Source organism: Microtus pennsylvanicus, chromosome 17, assembly GCF_037038515.1.
Source record: "Microtus pennsylvanicus isolate mMicPen1 chromosome 17, mMicPen1.hap1, whole genome shotgun sequence".
Classification (NCBI taxonomy): domain Eukaryota; kingdom Metazoa; phylum Chordata; class Mammalia; order Rodentia; family Cricetidae; genus Microtus; species Microtus pennsylvanicus.
Window position 1 is genome coordinate 5819903 of NC_134595.1, and position 16288 is coordinate 5836190.

Consider the following 16288-nt stretch of genomic DNA (forward strand, 5'->3'; position numbering starts at 1 on the left):
TAAGGGGTCCTTAGTAAGTAAAATATTTGTTAGGTGGGTACAGGTATACACTTGTAATCTTAGCAATGGGAACACTGAGACAGGAGGATCACAAAGATCATGAGTCCGAAGCTAGCCTGCTACACACTGACCGCCATGCAAGCCTGTACTACAGAGCATGTATCTGTCTCAAATAACCGAAACTGAAATACAAAAAAGAACAGTATTTGTTAAGTTAGAAATAAAGCTTCTAGCACAGTATCTGACACATGGGAGGACTAATTCCGTCCCCAGTCTCTTTCCCCATTTCCTCTCCCTTGTTTGTCTGGTCACAGCATCCGTAGGCCATGACAGCTGACACGGAATGCCATGCAGTACGTGGATAAAAGGACTGCAGTAGAGAGACTCGTGAGAATTTGTTTCTTGAGAAAGGCTTTCATTTTGTAGCCAAGGCTGGCCTCAACCTCAAGATCCTTCTGCCTCAGCTTCCTGGGTGCGTACACCACAGGTAAGGACGACCGTGCCTCGTCTCCTGAGCCCTTGGTCTGCCATGACAGAATATCCATGCATGAGAATGGTAAAGAAGTAATCTGGTAGAAACTTTAAAGTCTAAGTGGCTTCTCAATCTCTCTGCTGACACATTCTACAGACAGCCACAAACTGAAGATAGGTCACCCTTGAAGGAAGGAGGGAAGGAGGGGAGGGAGGAAGGAAGGCCTAGCTAGCTCTCATTTTAAAACAGCAAACCAACAGAAGAAGGGAGAGAAAGGTGGTGGAGAAAGGCCTGTTTCAGCTGCTTTACATCCCTGGTCCTAATGTTAATTCATTACTATTTCTGTGTTAACTAAAAAGCCGTTAATTTCTCACAACCCATACTAATCCCTTTGTAGAAAGATAATGGATGCCTACTCTCTGGCAGGCACTCTCTCTCCTGACAATCCGGGGGAGGCAGAGCTGTCAGAGGCAAGACTGCCACCTCTCCCCTCCCATCTCTGTCAGGCTGCCTTCTGCATAGCCAGTTTCTCTGATTCCTCCTGTGACCTGGCGGCACCTCCGTGAGTCACACAAGCCACCTCTCCTGCTTTTAGACAGAGATCGCTGCCTCTTCTTGCCTGAGAGCTTTTGACTGCAGCTACTGGGAATTAATTCCAAGTGTGACTGTAACTGTGCTCGGCCCAGCAGCACATCAAGCCACGGTCTCACTCCTGCCTGAAGTGTGAGCTCAGATGTGGATGACAGGTCACGTGGAAAGGAACAAGAAGTCTCACTAGGAAATCTCCAGGGTATTAAAGCTAACGTGTGCTTCAACACTGTTTTCCCACCCAGTAAGACCTTCCATCTTTGCACTGAGAAAGCTGAGGCAGGAGAGCTACCCTGTGTCTGAGGCCAGCCTGGGCTACAGTGAACCGCCTAACAAGAGCCATGAGGACAGAGAAGGGGCCAGGAAGCTTCTGGGGAACCCAGTCCTTTCTCAGAGCAGGAATGCTTGTGTCATATTTTTTTGAGTTTTGTGCTTGTATAATTAATATCGTTAATCATAGAGGTCTGGGGACTACCATGTCTCTCTCATTTCTGGCAACTACTACTTTCTATTGGATCTGAAGTATATTTTTAAATATTTTTGCTACTGAAAAATCAGGAAAAAAGATGTGTGTGTGTAATTTTGCCATAGTTGGAGTTTCTCCCTAGATCTTATCATTTTAACTCATTTAATTTACACATATATTTTAAAGTGCTTAATTTCACAAGAGAATTTCAATCTTAATGAACATAACTGGTTCAAATAGGATCACTAATAAGATTCACACCATTTCCCGAACAAAAAAACAAACAAAAGAAAAAATGCAGACACATGCTCTAAACAAATCACCATAATCACTAACTTTCACAATGAATGGCCACCCAGAAACTCTCCATAAGAAAACTAAGCAGCTAGCAAGCCCCCGGCCACCTCACCTCTGATTCTCTGCCCAGCGCAGCTGCTTCAGGTCGTCCCTCTCCTCCCTGTCGACCACACAGGAATGGCACAAGGACCCGACCCTGCTGACTAAAGGGGAAGGGAGAATGTTCTCGGCAGGGCGGGCGCCAGATTCACTTCTGCATTCTCACCGCCAGAGAATGGTCATTAGTTCCTTTTCATGGCCTCCACCTTCATCAGATTCAATCGGCCTCCTTCCTGGCTGTCTCACAGTTTTCCAAACTACGCTCTCTGTATCTCTCTCAGCCAAAACCCTGCACACATCCAAGGCACACTTACTCAGTCCACACTCCCAAGCTTGCCCTCCAGTGCATGCCATCATGGAGTCTTCCGAACACACACGGAACGGGAGCACCATCCAGTGTCGCAAACCACTGGTGTGCGGAGAGAGCTCCACACGTAAAGTGCAAACGAGGACCTGAGTTTGGAGCCTAAGCACCTGTGTAAAAAGCCAGGTAGGAGTGCACATCTGTAATCCCTGCACGTGGGGGCTGAGGACTCCAGGCTAGTCAATCCAGCCAAAACTGTGAGCTCCAGAGTCAGTGAGAAGCCTGTCTCAAAAAACAAGGTAAAGAGAGACAGAAGGAGGCAGGCACGTGATGTTGTTGATCTCTGGTCTATATATACACACATACACACAGGAGGAGAGTACATGCACAAACACACATGCATACTTATGTGTATATCCCCCACATACACACACACACACAGAGGAAAGTGTATCCACAAACACACTTGCACACATTCACACCACACACAGACCCAGGAAAGTATAGTCACAAACATGAGTGCATACATATGCATACACTACCCAAACACACACACACACACACACACCAAGTTTCTAGTGTTAATGTTCTGTCACTTCTACCTCTCTCCAACTCTTGGTTTTTATTTCATTTTTCCCCTAGAATGTTTGAAAGTCAACTATTGGCATTACATCACTTCAACTATAAATACTTCAGGATGTATCTGCAAAAAAATCAAAATTTCAAATCCATTACATTATTTTCACAATCGCACATGAATAATCCATGTCTGTGGGGTATGGTCTGGCCTTGATAACTCTCTTGAGCATCTGTCACCCTCTCTCACACTCCGTCCACAATCCTTCCTGTGTCTCCTAGATAAGCATGTCCATTCTAGCCTCAAGGCCTCGGAAGTTGCAATGCTTTCTGGAATTTCTCCCTCTAGTTCTGATGCTTTATGTACTTACCCTGCACCTTCACCTCCCCGGGAGATCACACTTACTGGGCGAAGGAAAGGAATATTCTCAGTCCTCTGTCACACCACTTCGCTGTATTTTCTGCCAAGAGCTCTGTCCTCTGAGGGCCTCTTTCTCCTCTACACCAGTGGCTGCTCTACCAACAGCTGCCAGTGTGCCAACAGGTACCTTGGCTACAATCTCCTATACTTACAGCCCACAGCTGAGGCAATCAAATGGGTCTGGAAGGGAAGTTCACACTATGAAGCCCAAGGTGCTCAAAGCCTTGCAACAAGTACAGCGAATGGGTTCCGAACCTCAGAAGAGAGCTCCATCTGAGCAGAGGTGGACACAGAGGAAAGGATGGAGTTGGTTACTGAGCACAGGCAGAAAGGGGGAGTTGCACTCCAAATGGTGGGCCCTTCTTTCCTTATTGGTTTATACTCCATCTCTCCTCAAGTTGACCCCTACCTCACTTGATAAGGACGAGCAGAGCCACCTAACTGCTTTACACTCCCTCCCCAGAGTCTAGCTCTGAAGTCCAGGCTTCTTCCTGTCACAGCCTCCTGATGTGTTGTATCATCGGCCTCTGTCCAGCAATCACTATATGCATGCGCCATGGAAGCCTGAGGAGACCCAGTAAACTCCATCCCTCTTCTTCACCAAAGCTTCAAACCAACCAGACACCAGGTAGACAGACACATGAGGATAAAATGATCAGCTGCCTGGAGGGCGTAGCTTCTGCTTGCAGCAACCGCGACCCTGGGATTACAAGGCAGTGTCACAAGTAGCCCGCGTGAGCCACAGCCCTTCCCTCCTGAGGGACTCACATGAAAGGAGACGGCACGCAAGAGCAGATCAGGAGCAGAACTGGGGCTTCCTGTGAGAGAGACTGTCACTTAGTTCCTCTCCTTAAGTTGCCAAGAGGTCAACCCTCCTTCCCAGGGTGGAGCATACAAATGAAAGCCACGGCTAGTCTAATCGGTGGCACGTACACACACACTAAAGGCTACTAACTGGAAAGGTGGCTACCCTACCCCACCCTTTACATTTGAAACATACCACATTAAGGCAATGTGTCTGGTTTGAATAAACTCCGTAACCTGAGCCCCTACTCTCTCCTACAGGTCAGTTCCCGGCCATCCACTCTGTGGGGATGTTCTCATCACCTGGGGTTTGTAAGCAGCCTTCAATTCTCAGCTGAAATACCCTTCCTCACTGAAGACTACTCTGGCATCCTACATCACCAACATTTCTCTTTTCCTTGCCATATTTAGCCCATAAAACACAGCTGCCAGCTGTCCAATTTGTTTCACATTAAGGTTTTTGATAATGTCCAAGGCAGAAGTAGGAAAAACACTTTGAACTAATTTTAAGCCTTTGTTCTCTTCAGGCACAGGAGAGAAGGGAAGCTAACAAGCTGGCATTAATTGGGCACTGACTAGTAAGCATATGAAGGCAGGACACTGTGGGAGCCATTCTGAGTATGCTCCATGACACCAGCACACTTCTGGCCTGCATAATACAGTCACTATCCCTGAAACTCAGCTTAAAAAACGTGTTCTGGCCAGACGGTGGTGGCACAAACCTTTAATCCCAGCACTCAGGAGGCAGAGGCAGGCGGATCTCTGTGAGTTCGAGGCCAGCCTGGTCTACGAGAGCTAGTTCCAGGACAGGAACCAAAAAGCTATAGAGAAACCCTGTCTCGAAAATCAAAAAAAAAAAAAAGTGTTCTGCCAGAAAAGATTTTTTGATGCCGACATCAGATAATACCTTTTTATAGTTATACTGGAGAACTTTCTTTATGGGCAAAGAGTGGGTATCTTATTTGTTTTCCCTCATAAACCTAGAAAAAAGGCAGGTCACCTGCCTAGGCTCTAAGACAAATATGGGCCAGATATGTTAATTCTTTGTGGTAGGCAGTAGTAGCCACGGTCAATTCAGTCCTGGTCAACTTCTCTCCTCTAGACATAAACTGACTAGGAGGTCACAAACCCAACTTTTTAACCTAATAAGCAATCTCAAACATGAGCTTTTATGTTAGTACACGCCACAGTGAACTTCCTGTTCTGGCTCTACAATTTAAAGAAAATAGTGTAAAAAAAAATCTCCCTTACTTAGATTTAAAGACTGGCATTCCATCAGCACGTCTTTGTGCACTAAGAGAATCATAGACACACATGATTAGAAGGAGCTCACTCTCTCAACTCCAGCTAAGGCCAAATGCTTCACCAGGACAACCCAAATTTTGTTCAGATATGGTGGCAATATGTTCAGGAGAGATGACTTCCCTGGCTTGAGGAAAGAATCATAATTTGTTTAAACCTCTTACAATACCCTATTGCCCTTCACTAGAAATTGCTTTGAGATTGGGCATGCCACCCAGTCTGAAACTGAAAGAGACTCAAAAGAGTTGCTGTCTCTGCCTGAGTTTCATATGAGAAGTCTTAGGGCTGCTGTAGCCATGTGGTACCAATGAATGGAGAAAAGAGGCATCGTTAATTTACTGGGAACAGAGCAAACAGGTAAGAAGCCATGGGACTGCCCCGCTCTGGAATTTTGGCTAAGAGTTGTTGCACATAGTGCCTGGCATTTGCCAAGTATTCAATTACCGATGAGAGGGAAAAGATGTCAACGGCCTTACAATTACAGGCTCTGCCACACGCCACTCTTCGCTGGGTTTTGAAAACATTCTGATTTAAGATTTGCAAAGAGGTTCGAGGAAAGAATTATGTTACCAAGTGGGAACGTTGAGAGTAGAGCTCTAATCTGCAGAACTTCAATCTGGACCAAACGGTTTTATCTATGGTGGAGCAAGTAAGTCCTAAGCATCCTAGAGTCGTGAGGCAGTGTGGCAGAGCAGACACATGTCCTCTCGGGGTCAGGCCTAGCCACATGACTGCAGGTCAGTTCACATGTCTAAGTCTCCATTTCCCCATTTCCAGAATTAGGTCAATATCCCCCATTAGATTAAATTATTGTGAATACTAAATAAAACAATGAATGAACACTTTTTTTCTTTTTGTTTTTTTGAGACAGGATCTTTTTTGAGACAGCCCTAGCTGCCCCGGAACTCACTCTGTCGACCAGGCTGGCCTCAAACTCACAGAGATCCGCCTGCCTCTGGCCCTCAAGTGCTGGGGTGACACCACCACCTGGCAAAACAAACACTTCTTAGCAAGAGACTGGATACAAAATTAACTCTCATTAAATGGTAGCTCTTACTAAGAGTATTAATAACAAATTTTATTCAACTTGACACAGCTAAAGATAAGGAGAAAAACAGAAGCCATTTCCATTTTAGGAAGAAAAATGTAGCTATTCTGTCCTGGATTCATTTAAATTATTTCCTTTATTTTTTGAGATTATAATATATCATTTTCTTTTTCTTTCCTCCTTTCAAACCTCCCCATATGCCACTCCTTGCTCTCTTTAAAATTCATGGCTTTTTGTCATTAATGGTTACATGTATATATGTATGTATCTATATACATATACATTCCTAAATACACAAAGACAACCTACTCTGTATAATATACTTGTGTGTATGTTTTCAGGACTAGTAATGTCAGAAGCTACACCATAAGCTATGCCAACATTAATGCCATGAACTGAGCAAGAACAGCAGACACACTGGAGTGGACAAGGAGAACCAAGCCTACAGGAAGAAGCACAGACGGTTAAGGAGTGCAGGGAGTGGAGACAGTCTCTCCTGAGGAAGGGCGCTCCATTCATTGCCTGCCCTGGCTTACCTACGCGCTAACACAAGGACTTCAACCTCTTAAGGGCTAAGAAGATGGCTCAGTTGGGAAAGCGCTTGTCATGGAAGCATGAAAATCTGACTTCCGTCTCCAGGTGTGGCAGCAGGTACCTGTAACCCCAGCTCTGGGAAGCTGGGACAGAAGGGTCCCTGAGGCTTGCTAGCCAGCCAGTCTGCCAGAATCAGCAAGAGCCAGGTTAAGTAAGAAACCCTATCTCAGAAAGTAGGTAGACAATGATAGAGGAAGACATTTGATAGGGCTCTCTGGCCTCCATGCGGGCATACACATGCACACACATGCACACGCATGCACACACGTGCACATGCATGCACACACGTGCACACGCATACACGCACGTGCACACGCATACGCACACACATGCACACACACACACTTTAACTTTCCACATGCTCATATTTGGTATAGTACAAAGTTTTCTACAGTATGGTTCACATCTTTAAAGGGCTTTCTAGGAGATGGATAGAAAACAAATAACTATAATATACAACAGAGTAAAATGTGCTTGGGAGAAAAAACTGGGATCCTGAAGAAGGAAAAAAGCAGGAGAAGTCTGAGGAACAGTGTGGCATTTGAGCTAGTCCTTGAGAGATGATGGAGCATAAAGGGCAAAGAGAACCTCCTGTCATAAAGACACAGCTGGGACAGAAGCAGGATCCAGAAAGCATATGGTACATCTGAAAATGGGAGAGTCACAGCAGAGAAAGGCACAGGTAATATGACGGGAAAGACACCGGAATGCGTAGTAAAGTCCACACGACTTCACAAGTAATGGTGAGCTATGCATGGTTTCTTTCGTTCTCTTTTTCAATTTTATGCTTTTATTTTTATAATATGAACCTTTCGCCTACAGGTATGTCTGTTTCGCATATGTGTGTGGAGGTCAGGGAGGGCATCAGATCTCCAAGAACAGGAGCTACGGGCAGCTGTGCACCACCGTATGGGTGCTGGGAATCAAATCTGGATCCTCTGCAAGAGCAGCCAGAGCTCCTGACCTCTGAACCATCTTTCCAGTCCTGTCTATTTTGTTTCTATGAACACAGTAGCACACAATGATCTGTGTTTTAGAAAGACGACTCTGGCAGTTTGGAAACTTAATAGCCACAGCTTTTGCAGTCAAAAGAAAATAAAATGCATTAAGAGGACACCCACAAAGACCATCAAACACTCCGTTTTTACGGGTCCCTTCCATCAGGGTTAGGCATTAGAACGCAGGCCGTCAGTGGAGCACAGTGGGACTCATGGCTGCGGCAGCCAACACGGGATCATTAGCCAGTGGAAACTGTATGACTGGACACAATCAACTTCCTGTGACCTATTTTAGCAACTTCTTTGTACTGACTAATCTATTGGAGGGTGAATCACAAATTCAGCAAGAGACTGTGTCCTGGTGACCTCCCTTATTCCAACCCTGCATGAATATTTCCTTCTCTCCTGGCTCAGGGGCTTTTGAGAAACAGTATAATTGAAAAAGCAGTCATTTTAGTACAAGTTCCAAAAATTTGTCTTTTTTTTTTTTTTTTTTTTTTTTTTAGTGAAAGATGGAAAAAAGAGAACTGAAGCAGTGTCACAAAGCTCAGGATGAAGGACCCGACTGCAGCAGTCTGTCTGGCCACAAAGAAAACCCCCGCTTGAGGCCTTCTCCTCAAGTCCTGAGAACAAGAAAACACTGCCCAGGAGCGGACCGGGTCACCAGAGCGGTACCTGTGGAAACAAAAGCTCAGCTGACCACTGGCCTTGCGCAGCAGATGAAAATGGGAGCACAGTCAGGGAGGAAAAGTGAGTTCCATCCTGGCAGTTTGTTGAGTTTCAGGCTCTATAGCGAATACAAAAGATTCCTTTAATTTTTTTATTTAAAAAGTTACCACTGCAGTTCATGCGGCAGTACTTACCAGTTACACAGAAACTCCCACTCATTCAAAAACTCTAACCATCCTTGTTTCCGTCGAGACCTTTAATTATTGATCTGAATACAGCAATTAGTTCCCGCACAAGCATGGGGCAGAATCTGCTCAAACATACCACAGAATGGAGCAGTTTTAGGCTGGGAAGGACTGCAAAGATAATTGAATCTGTCTCAGTAGGTTTGTAGAGAGACAGTAAGATGGTTTTTGAACCTATATGGTGGGTGAATCAGAAGCAGAGTTGGGGTCAGACTCCTGAGTCTTTCTAGACAGTCTCATCTTCCTCTACCATGTGTCTTCACTTACAGGTGTGTGTGTGTGTGTGAGTGTGTGTGTGTGTGTGTGCATGCAATCTACTATTCATATATAAAAACATACCTTGCTGGGCGGTGGTGGCACAACCTTTAATCGCAGCATTCAGGAGGTAGAGGCGACCCTGGTCTACAGAGCAAGTTCCAGGACAGTCAGGGCTGTTACACACAGAAACCCTGTCTCAAGGAAGAAAAAAAAACACCCTATCTAACAGCCACATGTTCAATGGATTTTAAGCTGTGTTTGTTTGGACTTCATTCATAACCTCTTTTTCTGGGTCCTGTCGAGGACCTACAAATGGCTAAGGTGACTTAATGACAAAATTCCATGTGAATTCTAACAGACAATCTACTAAGGTTATTTGCTAGTTGAAGAGTTTTCCTATTACATAAATGTAACAGATCAAATACAAAGTTATCAGGTCTTTCAGGCACAGGGGTCGCAGCGATGTGTTGTCTCCTAAGTCTCGAAATCAGTCACCACATCCTTGCTTTACAATATCCCTTTCCTTCTGGTCCTACAGTCGTAAACCCTCCCCCCCCCCCCAGCTGTTCTTGAAGATCTGTGAGCTTAGAACAGTGGTTCTCAACTGGTGAGTCACAACTCCATTGGAAGTTGCAACTCAGATATTTACACTAATTTATAACAGTAGCAAAATTACAATTATGAAGTAGCAAAGAAATAAGTGTATGCTCAGGGATCAACACCACATGAGGAACTATATCAAAGAATCCCAGCATTAGGAAGGTTGAGAACCATTACCATTGCTCTAGGAGGAAAGAGGAGGAATGGCAAGTTGTGGATTTGACAGGGAAGAAGAGTCTTGAAGGGTGACTTTGTATCGAATGTGGAATTGTGGCATGTCATGGACAGAAACCTTGCATTCTCTTATCTATATTCAAACTGATATCTTGTCTCAGATTATACTTACAAATTAAGCTTACTTATTAAATTGTTAAATATATCACTTGACTTACCAAACAGGTATGGCAGATATAGAAGCTAACTTAAAAGCAGCAATAAAGGGACTATAGAGATTCCTCAGTAGTTAAGAGCTCTTGTTGCTTTCAGTTCCCAGCACCCACATGGTGGCTCACAACTAGCTGTACGCCAGCTCCTGGAGATCCAGGGGACACTGCACTCACACAGTGCTCATACACATGCAGGCAAATATGTATGCACAGAAAACTTAAAGATTTTTGAATTAGCAGTGGAGCATAAATGACATCAAAGGCTAAGAGGTGGCTTCATGGCACAGTGTTTACCTAGCAGGCCAAAACTGAATTCCTGGAACTACTAAAAAACAAAACAAACAACAACAACAAAAATTATACAAATACACGCACATACACACAGAGAACCAACCAGGGGCTGGAGGAGTGCAGAGGAAGCTGGTAGCAGAGCACTTGCCTAAATATTCAAGGGTCCAGGTTCAGTTCAAAGAACTAGAAAGCATGAATACACACACACACACACACCAATGAGTTGAGGAGAAGCCATTTAAATTTAAGAGTTGAGTAAAGAATCCTCAGTAATAAAATTTGGTAGTCATAAAGTTGTTCTTTCTCTTGAAGGAAAGATGGCTTTTTATGTCACTTAGGAGAATATGTGTGTGAGCAGTCTGACACACGGATGCACACATCTGTGTACAAACTGGAGGAAAATGAAAGGCCCTACACCACAAGACCCAGCTGCCACTGGCTCTTCTCCTCTAACCTCTCCACCACATTCCTACAGGGCTGGGTATCAAACCCACGGCCTTGTTCATGCTAGGCAAGTGTTCTACAATTGGGTTACGCCTGCCCTTTCTCTCCCATGTTCACTCTATGAGTCTATCATCTCCATAACTTCTGAATCTCCATGTCCTTCACTTCACGTTCTCCGCAAGCTCTTCTGGAGCAGTCTAGCTCACTGTGCCTTCTGCTTCTTCCGTCCTCTTAGAGACACTGACACTCACTTGGATGTGGAATAAAACAACATTTCAGTTGGCCATCTATTGTCTCTCATTTTGAGTAATTTCCCAGACTTCACTGACACTGACCCCTTGAGCAGAGTCTCCACACACCTTAAACACACCAGGGGGTGAGGCTGATAGAGTCCAGCGTGTGACCTGGCAACCATCTGATATGAATGAGCAGTACCACACAGTGCTCAGTATGAGGGTATTCTAACATAGACAATTAGGAAGAGAGACTTAACCAGAGTCGTAATTTCACTAAATACCTCTTCTGAAGACAAAAGATAGCTGATCTGAAGCAAAGAACAAAATATTGGAGCGAGAAGCCAGGTGTGGCTGCTGGAGAGTTGGTAGGTATAAGGGAGACAGAGCAATGAGCAGCGCTCACTAAAGCGCATATAAAACATTACCTGTATTTCCTTGAGCATCTTCAATCTTACTGGGTGAATGCAACAGAAAAGATGGCCTGGCAAAGTGAGGGCCTTGAAGGGACAGCTGCTGCTGCTGCTGCAAAGGCATGGTGCTAAGGACTACCCGCCAGTCTACATGGGTGACGTCAGACCTGGACCGAGCATGTCCTGGCTTGAAAGTCGTGGTCTCATCTAATAAGTCATTCACAGAGCGAGGTCTGTCCCTCCGACGCTGGCAGATATTGAAAAAGTTGAAGGTTGATGCTTCTTTTTGTTCCATCCAGGAAAGGTTATCTGGGGCTGTCCCTCTCTGGACCATAAGCTGTTCTTTGGCAGGGAAGACATTTTGAGCTTTGGTTTCTAGGAGCCTGCTCTTACAGTGGTCCCAAATCATGGTCCCCTTGCCTAGGGAGGCAACATTTCTCAAAGCACCATTGTCTGTTATGCTACTGAGTACCTCATGCCCCACCAGTTCAGGGACTTCCTGAATCCCATAAACTTCTGCTTGCTGCACAGCCTTTTCCAGCTTACTATCGAAAGTACTAAAGAAGTCCTCGGTCACCTCCAAGGCAGGGCTGATGTCATCCACTTCCAAAGCTTCCATGACCCAGGGTTCAAGAGGTCTAAGTCTCTTAAACTGCTTCAGGAAAGGGTGTCACGAACATTCAGCCAACAGAGAGCAATGGTTCATCGGTGTAGTTGAGGAAACAAGTGGCCGTGACCTTCACCTGGCCATCTAGGGGCTTATTCAGGAGACAGCAGGGCAGTAGTCATCAAAGCAGTACAGCACCAATCCTTCATTTCCTGGAAGAACACAAACAAGACAGCGTTGGCACACACAGGTCTGTGCGGTCACTTTCCCTGTTCCCAGCTTCTTCTACGCAGCCATGCACACAGGCACGGGCAGCACACAGCCGCCTACTGTCAGGAATGCGCACGGCTCTCTACTTTGTGGGAGAACTCAGCAGAGCAGGGCAGAGCTCCCTGATGAGGGGAACAAGGCCAGCTGCTCTTATCCACACAGAGCGGCCTTTGAGGGCAGTTGTAAAGACAAAAACCTCTCATCTGTTGAATGAAAATAGTAAGCAAAAGACACGAGGGAGTCTGTGGCTGGCATCTAAAGTCATGAATGCTTTCCCAACACTGAAATTACTCACGGTCTATTGGTGAGAAGGTACAGGGAGAATTAGAGAGGGAGGCTGTGCTTTGACTAAACCTGAATGTAAAATCACCAGCTTGTGCCTCCCCGGACCATAAAGCCTAATGGTGACTCTGGTCCTCAGAATTTCCCAATTTTTCTGGGAAAAGGTTTCAAGTGCCAAACTCCCTGGCTTCTAGCCTGACCTCAGAGTACAGGTCTAATCTGATATTAAAGGTCAGGCATTTATGAACCTCTCATGGAATTGGAAGCTGGGCCAAAAAGCCTATGGTAAAATTATGGCCCAAGTGGCAGGCTTTAGTTCATCATTTCCTCTCTCTGGACCTGAGCAGAAAGAATGCCACATGAGAAGCGCTGTCCCTCCGTGGTTGGTATAACTAGAGTAGACCTTGATTGTGGTACCACCCACCACTGCAGACAGTAACCGCACACACCCATTTAAACTCAGCAGTCTAAGTTCCTCAGGCATTCTGCTGCATTTCAAGTGCCCAGAGGTCACATACACATACCTATATGTCTTCAGTACCCAGAAGTCACATACACATACCTATATAATGTCTTCAGTACCCAGAGGTCACATACACATACTTATATGATGTCTTCAGTACCCAGAAGTCACATACACATACCTATATAATGTCTTCAGTACCCAGAGGTCACATCCACATACCTATATGATGTCTTCAGTACCCAGAAGTCACATACACATACCTATATGATGTCTTCAGTACCCAGAGGTCACATACACATACCTATATGATGTCTTCAGTACCCAGAGGTCACATACACATACCTATATAATGTCTTCAGTACCCAGAGGTCACATACACATACCTATATGATGTCTTCAGTACCCAGAGGTCACATACACATACCTATATGTCTTTAGCAAAGAACGGACAAAAGTAGGCAACACCTTTTTTCCTCTGTACTGCTTATATATAAGTAGGTAAAAACTATCAATTAATACCATTAAACATTGCTGAACAGGTAGAGAAATTTTTTTTCAAAAACTATGATTAATCAATTAATTTTTAGCTCTTAGGTCATTAAACAAGCATTTTTAAATCAATAGCACCAAACTATATTGCTTAGTATACGTAAATTAAACTAGTATATGCAAACTTTTATTTCTCTATTTATTTAACAAGCTGACCTCAAATCCACTATAAAACTGGAAGAGATCCTGACCCCCAATTCCCCAGCCTCCAGCTCTGGGGTGTAGGTGATGCTGGAGGTCAAACACGGTGATTCAAGCATGCCAGGCAAGCACTCTACCAACTAAACCCTAACCCAGACCCAAATCTTCCCTTTGCATATATCAGTGACAGATACAGATCATGGGAACTGTGGCCAGCTTTCCCTATAAAGCGTGCTGACTATGAACTATCTCTTTCCCCTTGTGTTAGAACAGCATACAATGTTTCCAATGTTTGGAGCTGAAAACAGGGCTTAAATTTGTTTGTCCTTCTGAGTCTCAAGCTTCAGTCTCCTGAATTATGTAACAAGTTTTAATAATTCTGAAATGTGAATTTTTTCTAATTTCGTCTTGTATATCAGAGACTAAGAAAAATTACTATATTCAAAGTACAAGATTCCCATTTATAGACGAAATATCATCATATAGATCATTAAATTAATCTTCTAAAACTGCCAGCATTCCTTTTCTTACCTACCTACCATTAGACCCAGTGTGGAGGCAGTGTGCATGAGTGAGTGTATGTGTGTGTGTGCATGCATGTGTGAGTATGTGTGCGTGCACGAGTATGTGTGTGAGTGTGTGCATGCGTGTGTGTGCATGAGAGTGTGTATGTGCATAAGTGAATGTGTGAGTGTGTGTGCATGCATGAGTGAGTATGTGTGCGTGCATGAGTGTGTGTGTGCGTGCATGAGTGTGTGTGTACATGCATGAGTGAGTGTGTGTGTGCATGCATGAGTGAGTGTGTGTGTGCGTGCATGAGTGTGTGTGTACATGCATGAGTGAGTGTGTGTGTGCATGCATGAGTGAGTGTGTGTGTGCATGCATGAGTGAGTGTGTGTGTGCATGCATGAGTGAGTGTGTGTGTGCGTGCATGAGTGTGTGTGTACATGCATGAGTGAGTGTGTGTGTGTGCATGCATGAGTGAGTGTGTGTGTGCATGCATGAGTGAGTGTGTGTGTGCGTGCATGAGTGTGTGTGTGCATGCATGAGTGTGTGTGTGTGCGTGCATGAGTGTGTGTGTGCGTGCATGAGTGTGTGTGTACATGCATGAGTGAGTGTGTGTGTGCATGCATGAGTGAGTGTGTGTGTGCGTGCATGAGTGTGTGTGTACATGCATGAGTGAGTGTGTGTGTGCATGCATGAGTGAGTGTGTGTGTGCATGCATGAGTGAGTGTGTGTGTGCGTGCATGAGTGTGTGTGTACATGCATGAGTGAGTGTGTGTGTGTGCATGCATGAGTGAGTGTGTGTGTGCATGCATGAGTGAGTGTGTGTGTGCATGCATGAGTGTGTGTGTACATGCATGAGTGAGTGTGTGTGTGTGCATGCATGAGTGAGTGTGTGTGTGTGCGTGCATGAGTGTGTGTGTACATGCATGAGTGAGTGTGTGTGTGCGTGCATGAGTGTGTGTGTACATGCATGAGTGAGTGTGTGTGTGTGCGTGCATGAGTGAGTGTGTGCGTGCATGAGTGTGTGTGTACATGCATGAGTGAGTGTGTGCGTGTCTGTGTGTGTGTGCATGCATGCACATGCACGTTTTACTAAGGGACAAATCCAGGGCTTTATAAATGCTGAAGATGTAATCTTTTTTTTTTTTCAAGACAGGGTTTCTCTGTAGCTTTGGTTCCTGTCCTGGAACTAGCTCTTGTAGACCAGGCTGGCCTCAAACTCAGAGATCTGCCTGCCTCTGCCTCCCCAGTGCTGGGCTTAACGGCGTGTGCCACCACTGCACAGCTTGAAGATGCAATCTTCAAACCATGCCAGTAGATGCTGGGGATCCAAACGCGGTCCTCGTGCGTGCACAGCATGCAGCCAACTGAGCCACTTACCAGCTCCTTTATGTGGGCTTTTTATTTGTTTGTTTTGATGTTTTTCTCATGATTAGACTAGAGTTACACATTTTGAGGAAGAAGAACACAAAAGAAAGTGCCACTTCCCTCGTGTCAGAAGAATGTACCATCACCGGAGCCTACATGCCCACATAAACCACAATCACCCTTTTCTTTAAGCATCTGCCGTGTTTCAATATCATCATTTAACTTCCTCATGGAATTAATGCTAGTGTTTCTTCTCTCCACTAAAACAAGCTCTAGGAGCTCGGAATTTATGATCATTTTGCTAAAGCACATTAGATTCTCTGTCTGTCTGTCTGTCTGTCTGTCTCTCTCACAGATACATATTGAGCATCTATCCCTCACCTACACTGCCTGCTGTTTTATTCCTCCTCACTTCTGTCAAAGCTACAGAACTCTTCACATAAACTCAGGCTCGCACCACACCCTGGGTTTTTCTGTGCTGCAGTGACCAGCCAGTCTCACAAATTCATCGTAAGCTCTGAGGAACCCGAAGGCCAGCCACAGTACCTTTGCCCTCCCATACAATCACTACATCAGCAGTTTTTGGGGAA

At 45.0% G+C, this 16288-nt stretch overlaps 1 protein-coding gene across 1 annotated transcript in view; it reads right to left on the reverse strand.

The window, feature by feature from the left end:
- The window catches only part of Plekhm3 (pleckstrin homology domain containing M3), a 175399-nt gene that overhangs the window by 139777 nt on the left and 19334 nt on the right, over window positions 1-16288 (reverse strand). The window contains exon 2 of the mRNA XM_075951185.1: window positions 11524-12327. Coding sequence (XP_075807300.1) covers window positions 11524-12127 — 604 coding nt within the window. The 5' untranslated portion in view covers window positions 12128-12327. The remainder of the gene's footprint in view (window positions 1-11523; window positions 12328-16288) is intronic.